The sequence below is a fragment of the Pituophis catenifer genome, unplaced genomic scaffold (assembly GCF_029215685.1).
Source record: "Pituophis catenifer annectens isolate HBS135680 unplaced genomic scaffold, rPitCat1.0.hap2 SCAF_3, whole genome shotgun sequence".
Lineage (NCBI taxonomy): Eukaryota > Metazoa > Chordata > Lepidosauria > Squamata > Colubridae > Pituophis > Pituophis catenifer.
In genome coordinates, this window is record NW_027256883.1 from 209,678,937 (window position 1) to 209,700,845 (window position 21,909).

The 21,909-nt window shown below is 44.2% G+C and overlaps 1 protein-coding gene across 1 annotated transcript in view; it reads right to left on the bottom strand.

Moving 5' to 3' along the window:
• Positions 1 to 3,139: 3,139 nt before the first annotated feature.
• The window catches only part of MYT1 (myelin transcription factor 1), a 137,266-nt gene continuing 118,496 nt past the window's right edge, over positions 3,140 to 21,909 (bottom strand). Inside the window, exons 19-23 of the mRNA XM_070941128.1 lie at positions 21,031 to 21,252; positions 16,501 to 16,592; positions 13,841 to 13,944; positions 10,813 to 10,956; positions 3,140 to 3,280 (exon numbers count right to left, since the gene is read on the bottom strand). Coding sequence (XP_070797229.1) covers positions 3,140 to 3,280; positions 10,813 to 10,956; positions 13,841 to 13,944; positions 16,501 to 16,592; positions 21,031 to 21,252 — 703 coding nt within the window. The remainder of the gene's footprint in view (positions 3,281 to 10,812; positions 10,957 to 13,840; positions 13,945 to 16,500; positions 16,593 to 21,030; positions 21,253 to 21,909) is intronic.

The following is a 21,909-nucleotide window of genomic DNA, read 5'->3' on the forward strand; positions in this document are numbered from 1 at the left end:
GCAAAAAAACTCGTCAAAGGGGCAAAACTCACTTAACAAGTGCCTTGCTTTAGCAAAGGAAATGTTGGGCTCATTTGTGGTTGTAGGTCAAGGACGACAGTCAGTGGTGGGCTGCAACCGGTTTAACGTCTGGGTTCTGTGAGCGCGCCTAACGCGCTTGCGCGCAGCATTCAAAATACAGCAATTTGAAGCTCAGCTGCTTACCTTCTAAGGCAGCCCCGGTCAGAGGCATGCGAATCAGCTGTGCCGCGCGAATCAGCTGAGTCAGAAATAAGGAAATATAGGACAGGATAGGGTGGGAGCGGGTGGGCGGAGCCAGCTGATGGTCGGAACTACCGGTTCGCTAGAACCGATCCGAACCGGCAGCAGCCCACCACTGACTACAGTACTTGCAGTGGTGGGATTCAGCAGGTTCAGGCTGGTTTGGGCGAACCGATAGTTAAATTGCTGGCTGGCTCCGCCCCTCCCCACCCCTCCCCTTCCAGGATTCCCCACCCCATTTTTTCTTCCAGGTAAGTGCAGGGAGGCCTACTAGGCCCAAAACAGGGCATGGGGGTGCGCCCCCCCGCAGCCCGTTTTTGCTCCCAGGAGGCTGCAGGGAGGCCTACTAGGCCCAAAACGGGGCACCCCCCCCCCCCCCGTTTTTGCTTCCAAGTGGATGCAGGAGGCTGAATGCTGCCTGTTGCACCCCTGGCCACACTCACACAGCCAGTCATTAGGGCAAAGAACCGGTTGTTAAATTATTTGAATCCCACCACTGAGTACGTGTAGGTAAGGCGTGTCAAATTTTTCACATTAAGGGGTGCTCAAAAGTTGTGACAGGCCTTGGGGATTGCAAAGATATTTCGGTTACTTTAATATAATTCAGATGGGTTTGGGAAGTACCGAGTTTCCCTGAAAATAAGACCCTGTTTTATATTTTTGTTTTGAACCCTGAAATAAGCACTTGGCCTTATTGCCATGCGCTCAAAAGCCCGATTGGGCTTATTATCAGGGGATGACTTATTTGGGGGGAAACAGGGTAACTACATAAATACCATAACTTTTTGACCTTTGTTTCCGTGCCCCATCCAGATCCTTCTCGCTAGCATGGCTGGGTTCAAACTAAGGATTCGTTCCCTTGATAAGGGGTGGACAAACCATAGTCTGTGTGTGTCCTATTTGCATCTCTCCCCTCCCCCGCCTTCTCATCTCCCTCTGAAAACAATCTAACCGTATCTCCTTGAATTTAGGGGGTGCTGAATCAATTTGCTTCGCAAGAAAACATTTACTTCCTTGGAATTCTTTAAGTGCACAGTGGACTTACCGTATTTTTCGGAGTATAAGACGCACCGGGAGTACAAGATGCACCTACCTTTTTTGGTGAGGAAAAGAAGAAAAAGAAATCTCCCTCTGCCTCTGCCTTTGAGCAATTTTGCCTCCTTGCAGCAAACAGCAAACAGCCTGCTTTATTTCATTTTCGTTTTCAGCATAGCTTGATTAGCACAAGGGGAAAAAAAATCTGCTCCAGCAATTTACCTCTTTGCAGCAAGCAGCAGAGCCCTGCGCAAAACAGCTGAGAGCAAATCAGCTGAGAGTCGGGAGGCTGATCCAATCAACTTGTGCTAATTAGGCTGTGCTGAAGCTGAAAGGAGCTGTTTTTTCTTGCTGTTTGCTTGCAAGGAGGTAAATTGCTGGGAGGCAGAGGCCAAAGGGTGGGGGACAGTGAGTGGGCGGGGCTACATTCGGTGTATAAGACGCATCTAAATTTTCACCCCCTTTTAGGGGGATAAAAGGTGCGTTTTATACTCCGAAAAATACGGTACGTATCCTGGAGGGTTGAACCCCAAAACCAAATCAAAGTGGTTCTTTGGAAGAGTTTTACCCAACATTTCTTGAAGGACAGTCCCCTTGTTTTTGTGAAATACAGGGGGAAAAAAATATGTAGAAACCAAAGCTGAGAACCAATAAGCATTGCCATGAATGTTTCAGCCCGAAGTCCAGAGGGAAGAGTAACTAGTAGTCTAACCCATTTGTTCCTAGTCACGCCTGAAAAAGATGTCTCTGGCATTGATGTCTGCAGTGCTACTGAAGGATGATGACCAAGACAATGAACAGAACCACAACGGTCTGCAAAAAACAACTTTCCAAAACTTGGTGGGCCATTGGACCATGATAACACACTCCCCTATAAAACGTCCCCAGATTGGTCTGTTCGTTAATCTCTTTAAAAAAAAAAAAAAAAAAAGACAGACAAAGGAATACTGTAGTTGCAAACTCCAAAAAACTTCCCTGAGAACCTTTGCTTTGTTTCTGTTTTTGTTTTTTTTTTCCGTTTCCTGTTGCGTTTTCCGCTGGAGGTCCGGAGCTGCTTTTTTTCTTTTTTTTGGAAAATAAAAAATAACGTGACTCTGTAATACTTTGAGGAGTTCTCGTGTCCAGCGGCTTTGGACTCCTTAGTTGAGTCAGAATCCTAGCCCAGTGTCTATGGAGATTCTCAGTCATCCAGGTCATAGTTGTTCCCAAAACAGCTTTTTCAAGAGGCAATTGGACTTGTTCAGAGGTGAAGAAGCTTCTTTAGATGACAAGCGAAACGTCTTCAAAGAAAAACCAGAAAGTCCGGTTGCCTGTTGAAAAAAAAAAACCCAAAGCCAAATTCCGATGGAGGGACCGCAGTTCCAGCTTCTCCTGAACAACAGATGATGTAGAATTGACGGGCTATCTTGAGACGTGACCAAAATTGCAATGATTGGTGGAACCTCCTGGGATGGACGTAGAGAATGTTCCTTGAATGATCTAAATCTTGGAATAACTCCTGTTATGAAGGGTAGGAACTTAGCAGCAGGCGAAGATCCAACATCTCTACCTACTTCCACACCCAGCTTTGAATCTACCGCCAAACATAAAACAGAGTTCCTGCTGTTTGCCAAAGTGATGCGGTCAAGTCAACAAAACAAAACAAAATGAGGAAAAAACAACAACACATGAGTTCATTTCTTCTTTTGTGAATGGCCTCTTGGTTAAGTTTTGGTCCTTTGATTCATTCATTCAACAAATAAACCTGAGTGAAGGTCTTCTAAAGTCTTCCCGATATCCTAACATCTTCTTTCTTTCTCTCTCTCTCTCACACTCTCTTTCTTTCTTTTCCTTGTCCTACCTATTAGACCTGAATTCCTTTAATGGCCTGTTTGATGCTTTCCAGCAGATCCTTGTTTTCAGGATTCTGGTAGCATTCTTGATTGGTATACATGTCGGTAAGAGTGTTCACGTAGGCATCAAAGTTCTGCTCACTGATTGGCTCCTGGATTCCAAAACAAACAGACAAACAGAAAGAAGCATGATTACCATCACCGTAAATCCTAACTGGGAAGCAGGGAAGTCATAATCATGAAGACTCACAAAGGCGTTCTAAATTCAGAAAGAATAAGAGAATAACAGGGTTGGAAGGGAAACTTGGAGGTCTTCTACTCCAACCGCCTGCTCAAGCAGGAGACCCCATGCCAGTGGTGGGTTGCCTCCGGTTCGGACCGGTTCTATAGAACCGGTAATGAAACCGGCGGGAGGCTCCGCCCACTGACCCGGATGTCATCAGAAGTGATCTGCGCATGCGGGCACAATGCGAACCGGTAGTAAAGGTAAGTAGAACCCACCCCTGCCCCATATCATTCCGTACCAACAGCAGGCGTGGTGCGCAGTGGTTAGAATCAGAGGTGGTATTCATCCGGTTCGGACCGGTTCACCCAAACCGGTAGCAGAAATCGCAGGTGGGTCTGTCCACTCGCCCTGACTCTATGCCATCCTATTTAGGCATGTTTTTGACGCTGGGTGCATGCGCGGAAGGTGGCGCGTGAGCAAAGCACATGTGTGGAAGGCAGGCGCACTTGCTTATGAAGCGAGCATGCATGCGCATGGCAAACTGGTAGTAACATAATGTGAAAGCCACTGCTGGTTAGAATGCAGTATTGCAGGCTAACTCTGCTCGCTGCCAGGAGTTTGATCCTGACCGGCTCAAGGTTGACTCAGCCTTCCATCCTTCCGAAGTCGGTAAAATGAGGACACAGATTGTTGGGGGGCAATAGGCTGACGCTGTAAACCGCTTAGAGAGGGCTGTAAAGCACTGTGAAGCGGTATATAAAATCTAAGTACTAGTCTAGTGTTATTGCTGTTCACGACAAATGGCCGCCCAATTTCTTCATGATCTTGCCCAACTTGCCACCACTTAAACCTCTAAGTAGAAATGACCCTTGGTTCCTTTTTGTTGAGAAGTATTGCAGTAATGGATAGCCAGAACTGAGCATCACATACCAAAATCCCTAAGTTTAACTTTTCTCTCCCTTAACTACCTCTCATTGCTGATCGCCCCCCCATGTGACCAGTCAGGTTCAAGCAAGATTAAACATTGCTATCATGTCAGCCCTAGGCAGTGGTGGGTTTCAAAATATTTTACTACTGGTTCTGTGGGTGTGGCTTGGTGGGCGTGGCGTGGCTTAGTGGGCATGGCTTGGTGGGCGTGGCTTGGTGGGCATGGCAGGGGAAGGATACTGCAAAATCTCCATTCCCACCCCACTCCAGGGGAAGGTTACTGCAAAATCCCCATTTCCTCCCAATCAGCTGGGACTTGGGAGGCAGAGAATAGATGGACGCGGGGCCAGTCAGAATTTTTACTACCGGTTCTCCAAACTACTCAAAATTTCCTCTACCGGTTCTCCAGAACTGGTCAGAACCTGCTGAAACCCACCTCTGCTCCTAGGCCTTCTTTTCATTAAACTAGACATACCCAATTCCAGCAACGGTTCTTTATCTCTTTTAGCCTCCAGTCCCCTAATCCGCAAAGATGATTAGGGACTGGAGGTTGGACTAGAAGTCCTCTGAGGTTCCTTCCAATGCTATTATTCTGTGTTAACCTTTGGCTGTTCCTGCTTGGTTTCAAACCGGGGACTTTTCTACATTACAGAAACCCAACTCAAAAGCCTGATAAATGGTTGTCTCAAGGATGCTTTTTCAGGAGGCAACTGGACGTTCGGGGGGGGGGGTTAATTTATATGCCGCCCTTCTCCGGAGACTCAGGGCGGCTTACAATGCATTAAGCTGAGAAGGAATATAAATCCTTCCATTCCCCACCATCCAGTCAGAAGCTGAAGAAGCTTCTTGGATGAGAAGCAAAACGTTTTCAAAAGAAAAAACAAGGAAGTTCAGTTGCCTCTTGAAAAAAGCACCTTTGGGACAACCTGGATGACTGAGAATCTCTACAGACTTTTAGCTATACAATTTGGGATGGACACCCTTTGAATGGTGTGGGAGTAGGAATGGATTTCCAGAGAAAAAAATTGCAGACTACGGGAACCAGGGTCTACTCAGGTGACCCTGAGGACAGAGATAAATCTCCAAGTGGCCTCAACGACCCTCTAAAAGGATGCAAATGACCAGCTGTCTGCAAGGAATATAAACCTTTCCATTGTCCACCATCCTGTCAGAGCTGAAGAAGCTTCTTGGCTGAGAAGCGAAACGTCCTCAAAAGAAAAAAAAAATCAGAAAATCCAGTTGTTTCCCGAAAAAGCACCTTTGGGACAACTATGACCTGAATGATTGAGAATCTCTATGGACTCCGATAAATGGTTACAACCCACTTCTTGAATGGAGTTCTTACAGCTTACAGATCTGCCTAGGAGAATTTAAGAGCCGTTGAGAGCAAAGCCAGATAAGAAATGTTCACCGCGAACACCATAGCTGCCCACATCCTGGTCCCAAATCAGTTGCACACAATGTTGTGTCTTTGAACCTGGGAGAAATGAATCACCCACCGAACGTATACGAAATAGATACGAGCAGCAGGAGGTCTGCTACCCTCGTTAAGCGCACCGTAAATAATGGCTAATGAGGTTCCCTAACCGTTAATCACAGTCCAGAGTGTAGGGACACAGATCCCGTATGCTGACTGAGGTGGAAGGGATGGCATTTTGTCAGGAATAATTGTGCACGCAGTGCTGTTAAAAAAAGGCATCTCTGCAGAAGATTTATGAACTGGTGTAAAAATGCCCGAAGGAGCTTAGGATATAAGACAAACAGGGCATTCGTTAAAGGATAATGAATGTCCGGCCGATAGAAAAACGACACCTGAAGATCCTCAGAAAATGGAAATCATGCATTAGATTTGCATGTAGCGATTGGCTCCTGGTGAGGAATTAAACATTAACAAGAGAACTAAACAGTTAGCGCTTCGGGGGGCCATGCCAAATTGTTCAACAATCCCCTTTGAAGCTTCTAAAATAGAATGATAAGAGTTGGAAACGATTTTGGAGGTTTTCTAATTCCACCCATCCCCACCCCACCCCCGTCAACTTTTCCCTCTGTAAAATTTCCGCCTGTGAGGTCCTTGGTGCTCTCTGAGCTTGGTTATTTGCATGCAGATGTCTCATTACCCATCTAGGTAACATCATCAGTGCTGGAAGGGGGCAGGGTTTGTAGAGATAAGGAGAAGGAGAAAGGGAAACAGAATGAGAGGAGGAGGAAGAGGAGGAGAATTGTACGGTTCTTGGTGCTCTCTGAGTTTGGTTATTCACATTGTTGTGGCCTGCCAGCGGCCTGCGCGGATCGTGGCTGATCCCGACGACGAGGAGGCTGGTATGGTGTCCCGCCACCAGCCTGCACAGCCGGCGCTCGCATCAGACAGCGAGGAGGCTGAAGAGGATGTGGTGCCAGAGGCGAAGACTCAGCCAGGGCCTTCAGAACCTCCAGAGGCTCCTTCCAGTGGAGAGAGCGAAGTGGAGGAGCCTCTCCTCAATGCTCGAGCACGCAGGGCTGCCAAAAGGCAGGAGTGGCTACTCAGGAGGAGGAGATCTCCTCGAGAGTAAGGCTTGAGGATAATTGGCCACTCCCTTAGCCTATTTAAGTCACACGCAGTTAGTAAGTTTCTTGCTGGAAACAACTTGTAATTATCATCAGAGCATTTTTGGAAAAGTCTTATCGTATTTTGTTTTCTGGGCTGGTTGCCAACCTTTGCCGGACTTTGTTTTATTCTTGCTACTTAATAAAATTGATAAGGACCATTGGTGTGTGTCAATATCCTCGGAAATCCGGAGCTGGGGCAGAACACACATGCAGACATTTCATTACCCAACTAGGTAACATCATCAGTGCTAGAAGGGGATGGGGATTGCAGAGATAAGGAGAAGGACAAAGAGAATGGGAGGAGTTGGAAAGGAGATGGTGAAGGAGGAGGAGGAGGAGGAGAAGGAGGAGGAGGGGGACAATGCCGATTGTAGGATCTTTGGTGCTTTCTGAGCTTGGTTATTTGCATACAGATGTTTCATTCAGGACCCCATAGCCATTCTTTGCCTCCTCCTCTCCACAAACACCCCTCTCTTCTAGCACTGATGATGTTACCTAATTGAGTAATGAAACGTCTGCAAGAAAACAAACAAGCTCAGAGAGCACCAAGGACTCTTCATTTCCTTTTTTGTCCGTCTCTGGTGTCACGTAAGACATCAATTCTGCCTCACGAATAATTGCCTGCCACAGGATAGAATTAATTTCTGGAAAATAGAGTAGGCAATTAATACTCCTTTTCAGTTGTTCTAGTTCAACGAAGCTTAGGAAAAAAAAAAAAAAATCCACAGCAGCAATTTGGCAGCTGGATACTGCTTTGCCCCCATTAAGTTAAAACTAATGTACTCTCTTTATGGCCAGGATTGCTCAGATGACAGAAATTGAGGTCAAAAATGAAGATTTTTTTTTTACTGAATTACAATGGGCGCTGCAACGTCTATTAAATTTGAATCCTCTCCCAGCTTCGCTCAATGCATACTCTTGATAAAGCTTTTATCGTTTTCTTTTAAATTGGGTTCTGACTGAGATCTAATGAGTGACAATCCAAAAACATGAAAAGAAGATGGTGCTGGCTGGGGAATTCTGGGAGTTGAAGTCCACAGGTCTTAAAAGTTGCCAAGGTTGAGAAACACTGATATATCGAGACCATAGGAGAGGCCTCATTAAAGGAGGATTGGGCTGGATTTGCTATCACTCATTTTCTTGATGGGAAAGTTAGAGCCTCCAGCATAGCTGACCTCCCTCTTCCCTAACCTTCTGCATAGCATTGCAACTAAGCTTCTTTCCCATTAAATCTGGCTACAAGCTGGGCTACCAGCCATATGGAGATAACCTGAAACTGTCCGGTTTAATTTATGTCACAACTGGATGGTTTTATAAACCATTCTAATCAGTTTTACACCCAGGCTAGACCAATTTCTCCTTTCCTTTCCTTTCCTTTCCTTTCCTTTCCTTTCCTTTCCTTTCCTTTCCTTTCCTTTCCTTTCCTTTCCTTTCCTTTCCTTTCCTTTCCTTTCAACTGACCACACTGGCACACAAGACATTGATAAGCTAAAGAGGAACAGGACCAGAAAATCCTGCTGATGATGTTACCTAGTCTGGTAACGAAATGTTCAGAAACGAAAAAACATTATGTTGCGTCACATGTAAAGTCATGGAATCAATCATAAACCAATCCATTACCCTCTACTTAGAGACAAACAACCTATTCTCTAAAAAGCAGTTTGGCTTCAGAAAAAAATTGTCCTGCAATCTGCAACTCTTACACTGCAAAAACATATGGACATCACAACTCGACCAGGATATAGCAATAGACGCAATTTATATAGACTTCTGTAAAGCCTTTGATTCAGTGGTACACGACAAACTACTTCTAAAACTAAAATCTTATGGCATTTCCAGATCCCTACATAAGTGGATAGCTGTGTTCCTATCAAATAGGCAACAAGTAGTCAAAATATGGAACACCCTATAAAACCCTGCACCTATTAACAGCAGTGTTCCCCAAGGAAGTATTTTAGGACCCACACTCTTTATACTTTACATAAATGACCTTTGCGATCATATTATAAGCAACAGCGTTTTCTTCGCTGATGATGTAAAACTATTCAACACCATTGACAATGCTTCTACCCTACAAAAAGACCTTGACAATCTGTCAGATTGGCAACTCCAAATCTCAACCAACAAATGCTCCGTCTTACACATTGGCAAAAAAACCTCAAAACTCAAAATACAAGCTGGGCGGATCCGACCTCATAGACGACCTTCACTCTGTCAAGGACCTTAGAGTACTCATCTCAAACGATCTAAGCTCCAGAGCTCACTGTAACAGCATTGCCAAAAAAGGCATTAAAAGTTATTAACCTAATCTTCCATATCTTCTTCTCTGGTAATATTGTACTACTAACTAGAGAATACAAAACATTTGCTAGACCAATTCTCAAATACAGCTCTTCTGTCTGGAACCCGCACTGCATATCGGACATTAATACAATTGAGAGAGTCCAGAGATATTTCACGAGAAGAGTCCTCCACTTCTCTACCCGCAATAGAATACCTTATGCCACCAGACTTGAAATTTTGGGCTTAGACAATTTAGAACTACGCTGCCTTTGGTCTGACCTAAGCATAGTACATTAAATTATCTGCCACAATGTCCTACCTGTCAATGACTACTTCAGCTTCAACCACAACAATACACGAGCACACAATAGATACAAACTCAATGTAAATCGCTTCAAACTCGATTGCAGAAAATACGACTTCAGCAACAGAGTGGTCAATGCCTGGAATGTTCTACCTGACTCTGTGGTTTCTTCCCCAAATCTACAAAACTTTAACCTTAAACTGTCTACTGTTGACCTCACCCCATTCCTAAGAGGTCTGTAAGGGGCGTGCATAAATGCACCAGCGTGCCTACTGTTCCTGTCCTAATGCCCCCTTTTATTCGTATCCATTTCCTGTATTCATAATCATGTTTATATTTATATCTGTTATCTAATACATGCTTGATGAAATAAATAAATAAATTAAAAACAGAAAATGAAACAAGCTTGGAGAGCAAACCCCTGCCAAAATGATGTTCTTTTTCCACACCGACTGTTCTACTAGGCCTGTGATGGCGAACCTTTTCGGCACCGAATGCCCAAACTGGAACATGTGTGCATGTGCATTCCTGCGCACACGCCGGAGCGCCAGAAACCCGAAGACCAGCTGGCCAGCGCGCACACGCCATGTTTTTGGCCATTTTCAGGGCGTTTTTGGGCCGTTTTAGGCCATTTTTCAGGCCAAAAATGGCCTGAAAACGGCCCGAAAAATGGCCTGTTTTTGGGCCATTTGGGGGCGTTTTTTGGGGCAGTTGTCAGGCCGTTTTCTGGTGCTCTGGTGCCTGCGAAAACCAGCTGGCCGGCGCACAAGTGCGCACCAGAAACCAGAAAAGCTGGCAATGGCACATGTGCCCATGGAGAGGGCTCTGGATGCCACCTGTGGCACCCGTGCCATAGGTTCGCCACAGTGGTGGGATTCAAATAATTTAACAACCGGTTTATTTTATTTTATTTTATTTTTGAATTTGTATACCGCCCTTCTCCCTGAGGACTCAGGGCGGTGAACAGCCAGATAAAAACATCAAATACAAATATTAAAACACATTTAAAAATATATATAGATTTGGCCCCATTAATTAAAACGATAAGCAAAACAAAACAGTTAAAAAACCCTTAAAAAGAAATTCTCTGCCCTAATGATTTCTTCCAGCAACCAGTTCACCAAACTGCTCAGAAAGTTAACAACCGGTTCTCCCGAAGTGGTGCGAACCGGCTGAATCCCACCACTGGTTTGCCATCACGGTACCAGGCTAAAAAAAAGGAATGAACCAACGATTCAGTGGCACCTTCTCTTCCACTTCTGAAGGAAAGGCAACAAACCACCATCACCACCCCGTACGATAATGGCTTACAGAAACCGGGATATGAAGGACCAGCAGATCTGAGGTCCTCTCCTTACCATGTGTGGAAGGCGGATATTGGCAAGACTTTGGATAAGGGTCTGGCTCAGCCCTGAGAGCTCAAGGAAGAGGGCCTCGTTCTGCTCCTCTATCATCTTGTTCTCCTCTTCGATGTTCTTGAGGTTCTTCTCCATGCTGGAGATCTGCCGGATCAAAAGGAGAACGGTTAAAGGGGACGTGGACAGTTATTGTACAGTAGTGGCCAAAATTGTGGAAACCTTTTGGGAAAAGTATTTTTGAGGTTTGATGGCTAATAACACCACTTTTTTTTTTTTTTTGGAGTTTCAAGATAATCCTATTCCACTGCTGGAATGGCCTGGGAATAGCCCAGACCTTCACCCAATTGAAAATCTGTGGCGCCAACTAAAGAAACTTGTTAGTCAGAAGCGACCCAGCAATAAAACCCAGTTAATAGAAGCAATCATTCAATCTTGGTTTCACATGATAAGAGCTGCAGAACTCAAAGACATGGTTCACTCCATGGGAAGACGTTGTAAGGCCATAATTCACGCTAAAGGTTACCCAACTAAGTATTAACTGACATGGTGATAATTTTTGTATATCTCGTTTTTTCTACGTCTTTCGCTTTTCTTCTTTATATTGTGACTGCTGTTCTAATAGCAAATCCTTCATAAAAGTTAGTGTATTACATTCTTGATTAAATTATCTTTCCATTGATATATTATTTTATGGTACTACTGAAAAAAAAAAGTGGTGTTATTAGTTAGTTTTAGAAAATGCTGTACACTTTTCCCAAAATGTTTCCACAATTTTGGACACTACTGTATACTATGTCCACAGCATTTCTCCAGTTTACTGATTAAATGACTTTATCAAACAAAGAAATAAGATTGGTTTGGCATCATCTGTTTTTTAACAAACCCGTGCTGGCTAGTAGTTATAACTTTATTTACAGATTTTAATGTAGGTAGGTAAATGCGGGTCCAGCTGGATGATCACTGAAGGGCCCTCTTATTAAATCCACAACAATTTTGGGTTTTTTTTTTTAATTATCTTTTCCAGGATCTTTCCAGGCACTCTTTTTATCCACTACATAGTTCAATTCTCCTAGAAAATAAAACTAAAGAGTTTATTTATATGTGGCTTTAAATGAGTACCTGCCCATTATAGGCCAATGAAATTGCAATAACACTGCCTTAGTTTGTCTTTCAAGCCGGGAAGAACTGGTTGAACTCAGTCTGCCTTTTATAACCGTCTTCCTTGCATTCCTTAAACATCTAGGTCCTTTTGGAATAAACCATGGCATTGAGCTTCATGTGGATGTTATAGGGTTATCATTTTTGTATATCTCCTTTTTTTTATGTGTTTCACTTTTCTTCTTTATACTGTAACTGCCATTCTAACAGCAAATCTTTCATGAAAGTTATTGCATTACATTCTTGATTAAATTATCTTTCCATTGATATATCATTTTATGGTACTACTCCAAAAAAAAAAAAAAGTGGTGTTATTAGCTAGTTTTAGAAAATACACTTTTCCCAAAAGGTTTCCACAATTTTGGCCACTACTGTAGCTTTTGAAATCTCAGTGATAGTTCTGGAACAATTTACCCTGTATAAAGTCAGCACCCCCTCTCCTAGAAGAATGAAATATCTTGAGGAATATTAAAAAGGCAGAATATTATATTTCCCTAAATGAGAAATGGAGAAACATGGTTGTTTTTTTTTTGGGAGGCAGAAAGCAACCTCCACTTTCCTTAATAGCCCACAGCAATGTCAGCACTTAAGAGATAAAGAGCTTATTGAAAGAACACAAGTTTCTAGATAGCTCTATTTATAAGCAAATACCCTCACCCAAGATCCAAACCAGGACAAAGACATTAAGCCACAATAGGAATTGCCCAACACCCTTTCAGAACACAAGCCTTCATTGCATCATCACACAGCAGCCCAAACTTCAACCAAACTTAGCTCAGACAAACATGACCCCTTCATGGCCCCATGGGAGTCTGATAATAGCCAATAGAATATTAAAGGACATGTTCTGACACAGGAACAGGAAGCTCAAATACAAAGCCCAAAGAAGGTATAAAAACCCACCCACTCTCAACTCCATTTTATCAGCTGCCCAGAATCACATGTGGTTCTGCTTCATCATTAAACCATCTTTCCAATCAGCCTCCATGTTTCCAGTGTCTTTCTCCCGGCTTGGAACTCAACCAGATGGATATCTTTTCCCACAACCCCAGAGATGAATGTCTGTGGAGATTCTCAGTACCCCAAAGGGGCTTTTTTTTAAAAAAAAAAAGACAGCTGCACTTTGTTTTTCTCTGAAGACGTTTCACTTGTCAAACAGGTGTGGAATTTTCTTGGAACTGTTGAAAGGACCATCTTATAGACTGGGGATGGATGGTGTTGTATCCCTCCCCCTCAGTTTATTTATTTATTTATTATATTTCTATACCGCCTTTCTCCCGTAGGACTCAAGGGGGTGTACAGTCAAGAAAAATATAGACACACAAACATCATAAAATTGCTAATTAAAATTATTGAGATAAGACTGTTTAGTCTTAATGTAGATGGCCTCTTTGACCCCTCTTTCACACTCATTTGCACTACTCAGGTGACCCTGAGGGCACAGATAAACCTCCAAGTGGCCTCAAAGACTCTCAGAGAGAGTACTAACGAACAGATAACTGCAATGAATATAAACCCTTCCATTCTCCAACATTCAGTCAGAACTGAAGAAGCTTCTCGGATGAGAAACGAAACGTCTTCAACGAAAAGCGAAGTCCATTTGCCTTTTGAAAAAAGCACCTTTGGGACAACCATGAATTGGATGACTGAGAATCTATGCCGCAGCCATAGAGCAATTTACAGTATGGGGACTTCAACTCCCAGAATTCCCCAGCATGGTGAATTCTGGGAGTTGAAGTCCACCCATTGTAACATTGCTAAGGTTGGGAAAACAGTGCTCTAGAGTTTAAATTTCCTTTCAGCTCCTTTTTTCTTCTCGCCATCGGCCTGTGTTTTGATGGTCCATCACGACGACAACACGCAAACGTACCTGCGACTGCAGCTTCACCATTGCTGCCTCCATCTCAGTGTTGGATTCATTCAGCTCACTGATTTCTTTGTTTAACTGTTTGATTTCTTCGTCGTTTTCTAGAACTTGAAGACACAAGAGGAGGGAAGGAAAATGGAATTATCCCGGTGACAACAGTAACATGTTCGGTTTTTTTTTTTTTTCAAACCCAGCACCAATATGTATTCAAATATTCAAATAACATTTCCCAATTTTATTTATTTTATTTTATTTAGTTAGTTTGTCAAACATGTACGAGATAACAGGAATAAGTATAAACGTGAATATTAATACAGGAAATGGGGACGAATAAATGGGGACAGTAGGACAGGGACGGAAGGCACGCTGGTGCGCTTATGCACGCCTGTTGTGGTCCGCCGGCAGCCTGCGGAGCTAGCAGCGGAGTCAGACAGCGATGAGGCTGAGGAAGAACATGGGCCAGTTCTGGAGGCTGGAGAAGGGTCGGATGAGGACTCTGCGTCGGAGGCAGAGATGGGGCCAGGGCCATCGGGGAGTGATGCGCGGACTTCAGAGCCTCCAGAGGCTGACAGTAGAGAGGCAGAGGAACAGGAGAAGCCTGTTCCTAGTGTACGTATGAGAAGAGCTGCCAGAAGGTAGGAGCAGCTAAAGCAGAGAGGACGACTCAGGAGTACGGCCAAGAGATGATTAGCCCCTCCCATAAGGCTTAAAAGACCAGCAACGGCTCTTGGCCTCTTTGCCGGAAAACAAGCGTTGAAAGATTTGCTTCGTGTTTGGATGTATTTCTTTCTTGTCAGTGTCTTCTGTTCCTGAACTGTTGCCAAGAAAAGCCTTTAGCAGTTTGCCTAATTATCCCAAAGTCAGAGATAAACTGAAGGTGTTTTATGAGCTTTGCTTTCATTTAATTTGGAATAAACTGAGAATGAGTTAATTCTCAGCTGTTTTAATAAAATCTGTTTGTTTTTTGGAACTGTTTTGCATTTAATATTAACTACGTGGTCCTGGGTCACAACAACGCTCCCTTTACGGACCTCTTAGGAATGGGGTGAGGTCAACAGTAGACAGTTTAAGGTTAAAGTTATGGGGGTTTGAGGATGTAACAACAGAGTCAGGAAGTGTGTTCCAAGCATTGACCATTCTCTTGCTGAAGTCGTATTTTTTACAATCGAGTTTGGAGCGATTTACATTGAGTTTGTATCTATTGTGTACTCGTGTGTTATTGTAGTTGAAGCTGAAGTAGTCATTGACAGGTAGTAGGTTGTAGCGGATAATTTTGTCTACTACGCTTAGGTGGGACCGTAGGCGGCGCAGTTCTAGGTTGTCCAAGCCTAAAATTTCAAGCCTGGTGGCATAAGGTATTCTGTTGCGAGCAGAGGAGTGGAGGACTCTTCTCGTGAAACATCAAATAACATTTCCCAGTTTGTAATTGGGAAATTATGATGAACCATAAAAGGCAACAAATTAAATTCATCGTTGGCTAATACGGGTAGCCCTCGACATACGACCACAATTGAGCTCAATACTTCCGTTGCTAAGTGAGTTTTGCCTCATGTTACCGGTTTTGCCACAGTTGAGTCACTGCATTGGTTAAGTCTACCCTGCTGTCGCTAAGCGAATCTGGGCTCCCCCGTTAACTTTACTTGCCAGCTGAAGATGGCTGGGAAGGTCACAAATGCTGATCACGTGACCCAGGGGCAGTGCAACTGTCAAAAATACATGCCAGTTGCCGAGTGTCCGAATGTTGATCACGTGACCATGCAGATGGTGCAACCGTCGTAAGTGTGAACACCGGTTGTAAATCATTTTTTTCAGTGCCGTTGACACCTCAAACGGTCACTAAACAAATGCTGACAGTACAGAATTACCTGTAGGTTACAGGTAATCCTTGCTTAATGACTGGTTGCCTAGCAACCTTTGGAAGTAAAGATGGCGTCTCCAAAAGTTACTGGCAACCAGTCTTCAAAGTTCCGATGGCTCCACCCCCTCCTTGCATTTTGGTGCTTGGCAACCATTTTGCATTTACAAATGCATTTTGCATCTTTGTGGCATCCTGCCATCACATGACCAGAATTTTGGATGGGTTTTCTTTGTGTGTGCCAGGTTTTGGTGTTCTGGTTTTCTGGCAAAACCCCACTCTTTAGATATAATGGCTTCATTTAGTGACCAGCTTGTTCATTTAACGACCATTGCAAAAAGGTTGTAAAATCCGGCGTGGTTATAGGGCAACTCATTTAATGACTGCCAAGATGTACAGCCGTAATTATAAATGATAAAATTAATAATTATAAAATTACACTCAATAAAAACAGCTCAAAAATGGTAGCAAGTTGAGAACTACTGATATTCCTGGTCAGAAATATATTTCTGACATCCAAAATGCAAACAATATCTTGCCGAAATTTGTAGTGCACTTTTTAAGCAAATTAAGTCATTCCAATTCAACTTGCATGGGTCATCCTGATCAGAGAATAACATTAATACGGCAGATAGATACAATGTATATAAAACGAAGTTACATGGATTGATGATATTACCTAGTTGGGTAATGAAACGTCTGCAAGAAAATAACCAAGCTCAGAAAGAGCACCAAGCGCTCCAATGTTAAATTGCTTTATCCCCCCCAAATTACAAAACTAGCCAAATAATAAATCAGATTATTTTACCATCGCTGGTCTTGAATTTAGTGTTGAGAATATCATCCCCTGAGATTTTCCCTTTCTTTCCAGCAAAAGTAGCTCTTGGACACCCCGATAAGCTGAAAGAAAAATGAAAAAAAAAATTAGAATTTACATAAGGAGCTGAAACCAGACAATACTTCAAGTTGAATCGACATGATGCAGTATATGTTGCAAAAACTTGTCCTAACCTACCCCTCCCTTGCTCCTTTCCTTCCTTTTCCCCTCCCTCCCTCCCTCCCTTCATTTCTTCCTCTCTCCCACTTTCCCTCAGTCCCTCCTTCTCCTTCCCTTGCTCCTTGCCTCCATTTTCTACTTCCTTCCTTCTTTCCTTCCTTAAGATTTATATTGACTGTTTCCCTATGACTATCATTAAGTGTTGTATCTTATGATTTTTGATGAACGTATCTTTTCTTTTATGTACACCGAGAGCATCTGCACCAAAGACAAATTCCTTGTGTGTCCAATCACACTTGGCCAATAAAGAATTCTATTCTATTCTATTCTATTCTATTCTATTCTATTCTATTCTATTCTATTCTATTCTATTCTATTCTATTCTATTCTATTCTATTCTATTCTATTCTATTCTATTCTATTCTTCCGCCCTCCCCCTTCCTCCCTTGCTTCTTTCCTTCTTTTTCCACTCCTTTCCTTCCTTCCTCGCTCCTTCCTTCCTCCCTCCCTCCCTCCCTCCGAGCAGCACACAACAAATAAAACAGAAGATATGAAAATGGCAATTAGAAATATAAAAGCCACATTAATGTAGGCAGTTAAATCTAATTCCTTACAATAACCCAGAAGACTTTTGTTATTGACGTTCATTAATATTAAATCTGGCATAGCTCGGTGAATTCATTACATGATCATTGATTGGGTCGATTGATTCAGGAAGTAAGTATTAGGAATGGAACAGGAGTCAGTTTGAAATCCCAGAATATTGCTAATTGCTGAAGGCAAGTATAAATTAGGTAGGGAGATGCTTTTACTATAACGGATAGTCATTGACCTGCAACCGGAAGTTTCTGTGGCTGAGCAAGGCAGTCATTAAGTGAGTTTATGACCTTTTCCCCACAGTTCTTAAGAAAATCACTCCAGTTGTTAAATGAATCATGCAGCCATTAATCAAATCGGGCTTCCCCCCTTGACTTTGCTTGTCAGAAGTCGGCTGGGAAGGTTGCAAAAAAGGCAGTCATGTGACCTTGGGACATTGCAAGCATTGTAAGTACAGATACTCCTCGACTTACGACCACAAATGAGCCCAAAATTTCTGTTCTGAATTGAGTTTGGCCCCAGGTTGACTCAGCCTTCCATCCTTCCGAGGTCGGTAAAATGAGGAACTGAGATTGTTGGGGGCAATATGCAAATAATGCTTACATTGTAAATCAGCCAGAGAATGCAGTAAAGCATGCATGCACGCGTGTGACCCCACCCCCGCTCCTGGCACATGATGGCAAAATGGTTAGCCATCACTGCCCTATACCATTTCAAACAGGTGGCTGTCCCGTCTCTTCTTAAAAACCTCTAGTGTTGGATCACCTACAACCGTGATGGCAAACCTATGGCACGCGTGCCACAGGTGGCAGGTGGAGCCATGTCGCCTGACATGCCAGCTCAGCCTCTCTAGGAGTCTCTGGAGGCTGGGGACAACAAAAAACGTCACTTCCTGTCCAACCGGAAGTTGGGAAACGGGTCGTTTCGGGCCTCCGGAGGGCCTGGGAAGACTGTTTTCGCCCTCCCCAGATGCATAGAGAGGATCTGGAGCCAGTTGAGAAAGAAAAATGGGCCTACTGGCCCATCATGTGCCAGGAGCGGGGGAGGGGGAGTCGCGTGTGCATACGCGGCGTGGGGTGCATAGAATTATGGGTGTGGGCACACGTGCGCACGAACCTCCCTCTTCCTGGCACACAATGGCAAAAGGGCTAGCCATCACTGGCCTACAACTTCTAGACTAGAGGCAAGCTGTTCCACTAGTTAATTGTCCTCACTGATAGGACGTTTCTCCTTAATTCCAGGTTGCTTCTCTCCTTGATTAGTTTCCATCCATTGTTTCTTGCCCTGCCTTTAGGTGCTTTGGAAAATAAATTGACCCTCCCCCTCTTCTTTGTGGCAGCCCTTCCAATACTGGAAGACTGCTATCACGTAACTCCAAATTCTCCTTTTCATTAAATTGGACATACCCAATTCCTGCAACCATTTTTCATATGTTTTAGCCTCCAATCTCCTAATCATCTTTGTTGCTCTTCTCTGCTCTTGAAGAAAACTTCAAAGAAAGTATGCTTGAAACTACACACATTTTCAAACAAAATATATTTGCCTTCTTTGAAAGAAGAAAGATTGATTTCTCTAATTTCTGCTTTTTATTATTTTTTCTCCTTTGTCAGGGGAGGAAAATTAGAAAACGAAAACGAAAACATATATTTTATGTTTGATGTAAATTTGTTTCTCATCTTCTCCCTCGGGTTTATAAGCAGTATTTTTTATACATCCATTAGAAATTCATTATGACTTGAACAGCCTTGCGTTTGGGAAAGAATTTATATATTAGAGGAACTTGGTTGCAGATTGGCCCATAAAAAAGATACAATAAAATGAAGTTTTTTAATGGAAATGAATATTTGCTATCTCCTAAACTTGGATTCTGGAACTTTCTATACAGATAGTCCTCGACTTACAGCAGTTCATTTAGTGACTGCTCAAAGTTACAACGGCACTGAAAAATGTGACTTATGACCATTTTTCACAGTTACGACCTCTGCAGCATCGCCATAAACTTGTGATCAAAATTCAGATGCTTGGCAGTTGGTTCATATTTATGACGGTTGCAGTGTCCCAGGGTCACATGATTCCCCTTTTCTGTCCTTCTGACAAGCAAAGTCAATTGGGGAAGCCAGATTCATTTAACAAGCATGTTCCTAACTTATCAACTGCAGTGATTCACTTAACAACTGTAGCAAAACAAGGTCGTAAAATGGGGCAAAACTCACTTAACAAATGTTTCACTTAACAACAGAAATTTTGGGCTCGGTTGTGGTCGTAAATCGAGGACTACCTGCATTGTAAAGATATAGTCCTTGACTTAAAACAACCACTTACAACAGTTCGTTTAGTGACCGGTCAAAGTTACAATGGCACTGAAAAAAAGTGACATGACCACCACTGTTTCAGCGTCCCCATGGTCACATGACCAAAATTCAGACTCTTGGCAACTGACTCGTATTTATGACGGTTGCAGTGTCCCGGGGTCATGTGATCATCTATTGCGAACTTCTGACCAGCAAAGTCAATGGGGAAGCCAGATTCACTTAACAACCGTACGACTAGCTTAACATCCGTGGCAGCTTTCTTGCCACAGTTGTTAATTCACTTAACAACTGTGTCAAGAAAGCTCATAAAATGGGGCTTAAGAACTGTCTGTTGTGGCCTGTCGACCGCCAGCCCTTCCGGCAGCCGAATCAGATGAGGAGGCGGCGTAGAAGTCAGGGCCAGCATCAAGGCAACCTGAGAGCTCCGAGGGGGGAAGAGGGAATGGAGCAGTTGGAGATAGAGAGACAGAGGCGGAGTCTGGGCCGTCCGTCAGCCCTCAGATGGAGAGTCAACAGCTCCCAGGTCTGGAGATGGCTGATGAGGAAGAGGAGGAACAGCTGGGTCCAGTGCCTGATGCGTGGATGCGCAGAAGGCAGAGGAGAGGAGAGCAGTGGAAATCTATGGGCCGATCCTTAGGATAGAGGAGCCACCGCTGCTAGCAAAGCCCCACTCTAGCTCTGGGGACAAAAGGCAGGAGGCAGAGATGAATAGGTGTGGCAGACAACTATTCATCTCCTTGCAGGATGGACTTGGTAGCCTGTGGTGAGAGAGAGAGACTTTTTGCCGGAGCTGCTGGCGCTCATAATAAAGGCAACATTTGTTTAACTACAGAGGGTTTATTGTGTTTGGGAGCTAGGTCAGAAACATTGCGTTGCTTAGTCATGGAAATTATGGGCTCAATTGTGGTGGTAAACTGTCTTAAAAATTGGCACGCACAAACAAAAAATGGGATTTTTAACCTTTACAGAGAAAAGAGTCATGCTGGATCAGTGGTGGGTTCCTCCCGGTTCAGTCCGGTTCGGCCAAGCCGTAGCGGTGACGATATGACATCACCAAACCGGTTCTCCCCCCCCGCCATCCCACCCCTCCCACCCACATTATTCTTAACTTTCATTTGGTCCCACCCCAATCTATTGCTGCCTCCTGAGTCCCAGCTGATGACTAGAGGGAAAAAAACTGTTTAAACTCTTACCGTGGGGCTTCAAAGGGCCGTCCTACAGCTGATCAGTGTTAAAAGCAAACAAACGAGTCGGGTCGTAAGTGCGAGGACTGGTCGTAAGTGCGAGGACCTTCCAGAAATGACTCTGACCAGCTAGCCACACCCACCTAGTCACATGACCTCCAAGCCACACCCACAAAATAAGCCACGCCCACAGAACTGGTAGTAAAAAAATTTAGAACCCACCCCTGTGCTGGATGCTTGAAATTTACCTTCTGTGAGTGAGAAAGCTTCCGTTGGCGTGACCTGAACCATCACAGCCCGGAGTTGGGCAGGTCGGACCCTCATTCTTGAGCGACTTCCATGAAAAGGTGGAGCCGTTGAGAGAGCCTTCCTTCTGCCTCCGGGCTGCAAGGGGACAACCTGAGGCACTGCGATGAGAGGCGTATTTGCCACTGATGTGTCCGAGTCCAACACAGCCAGGAACAGGGCACCTGGAGAATGACAAAGGAGTCATTAAGGATGGAAGGAAACGCAGAATTGGAACCCCTCACCTTTCCATCTTCATGGCTGGTTCCAGGGGTGGGCTGCTGGGGGTTCGCAGGGGTTCGGGAGAACCTCTAGCTAAGATTCTGTGCAGTTCGGAGAACCCCCAAATCCCACTCCTGGTTGGCCCCACCCACCCTCTCCCAGGAGTCCCCATGCGGCCCGTTTTGGATGCAGGTAAGTGCAGGGCGCGCACAGAGGTTCAGAGAGGGCAAAAAACGGGCCTACTGGAAGTTCGGGAAGGCCGGAAACGGGGCCATTTCTGGCCTCCAGAGGGCCTCCGGAGCCTGAGGAGGCTGTTTTCGTCCTCCCAGAGGCTCAAGGAAAGGCTCCGGAGCCTGGGGAGGCCATGATGCAGGAGGCGACTAGGCCACGCCCACCATGGCCACACTCACCCAGCAACTGGGCAGAGAACCCCTTGCTAAATTTTTTGAAGCCCACCCCTGGCTGGTTCCCTCAGATGTGGTAGAATTAGAGGCAACTTACTCATATGTGTGATGGGCTGCAGTGTCCTGGGGTTCACGTGATCCCCTTTTGTGTAAGCGTCCTCGACTTAATGACCATAACTGAGGCCAACATTTCTGTGGCGAAGTGAAACATTTGTT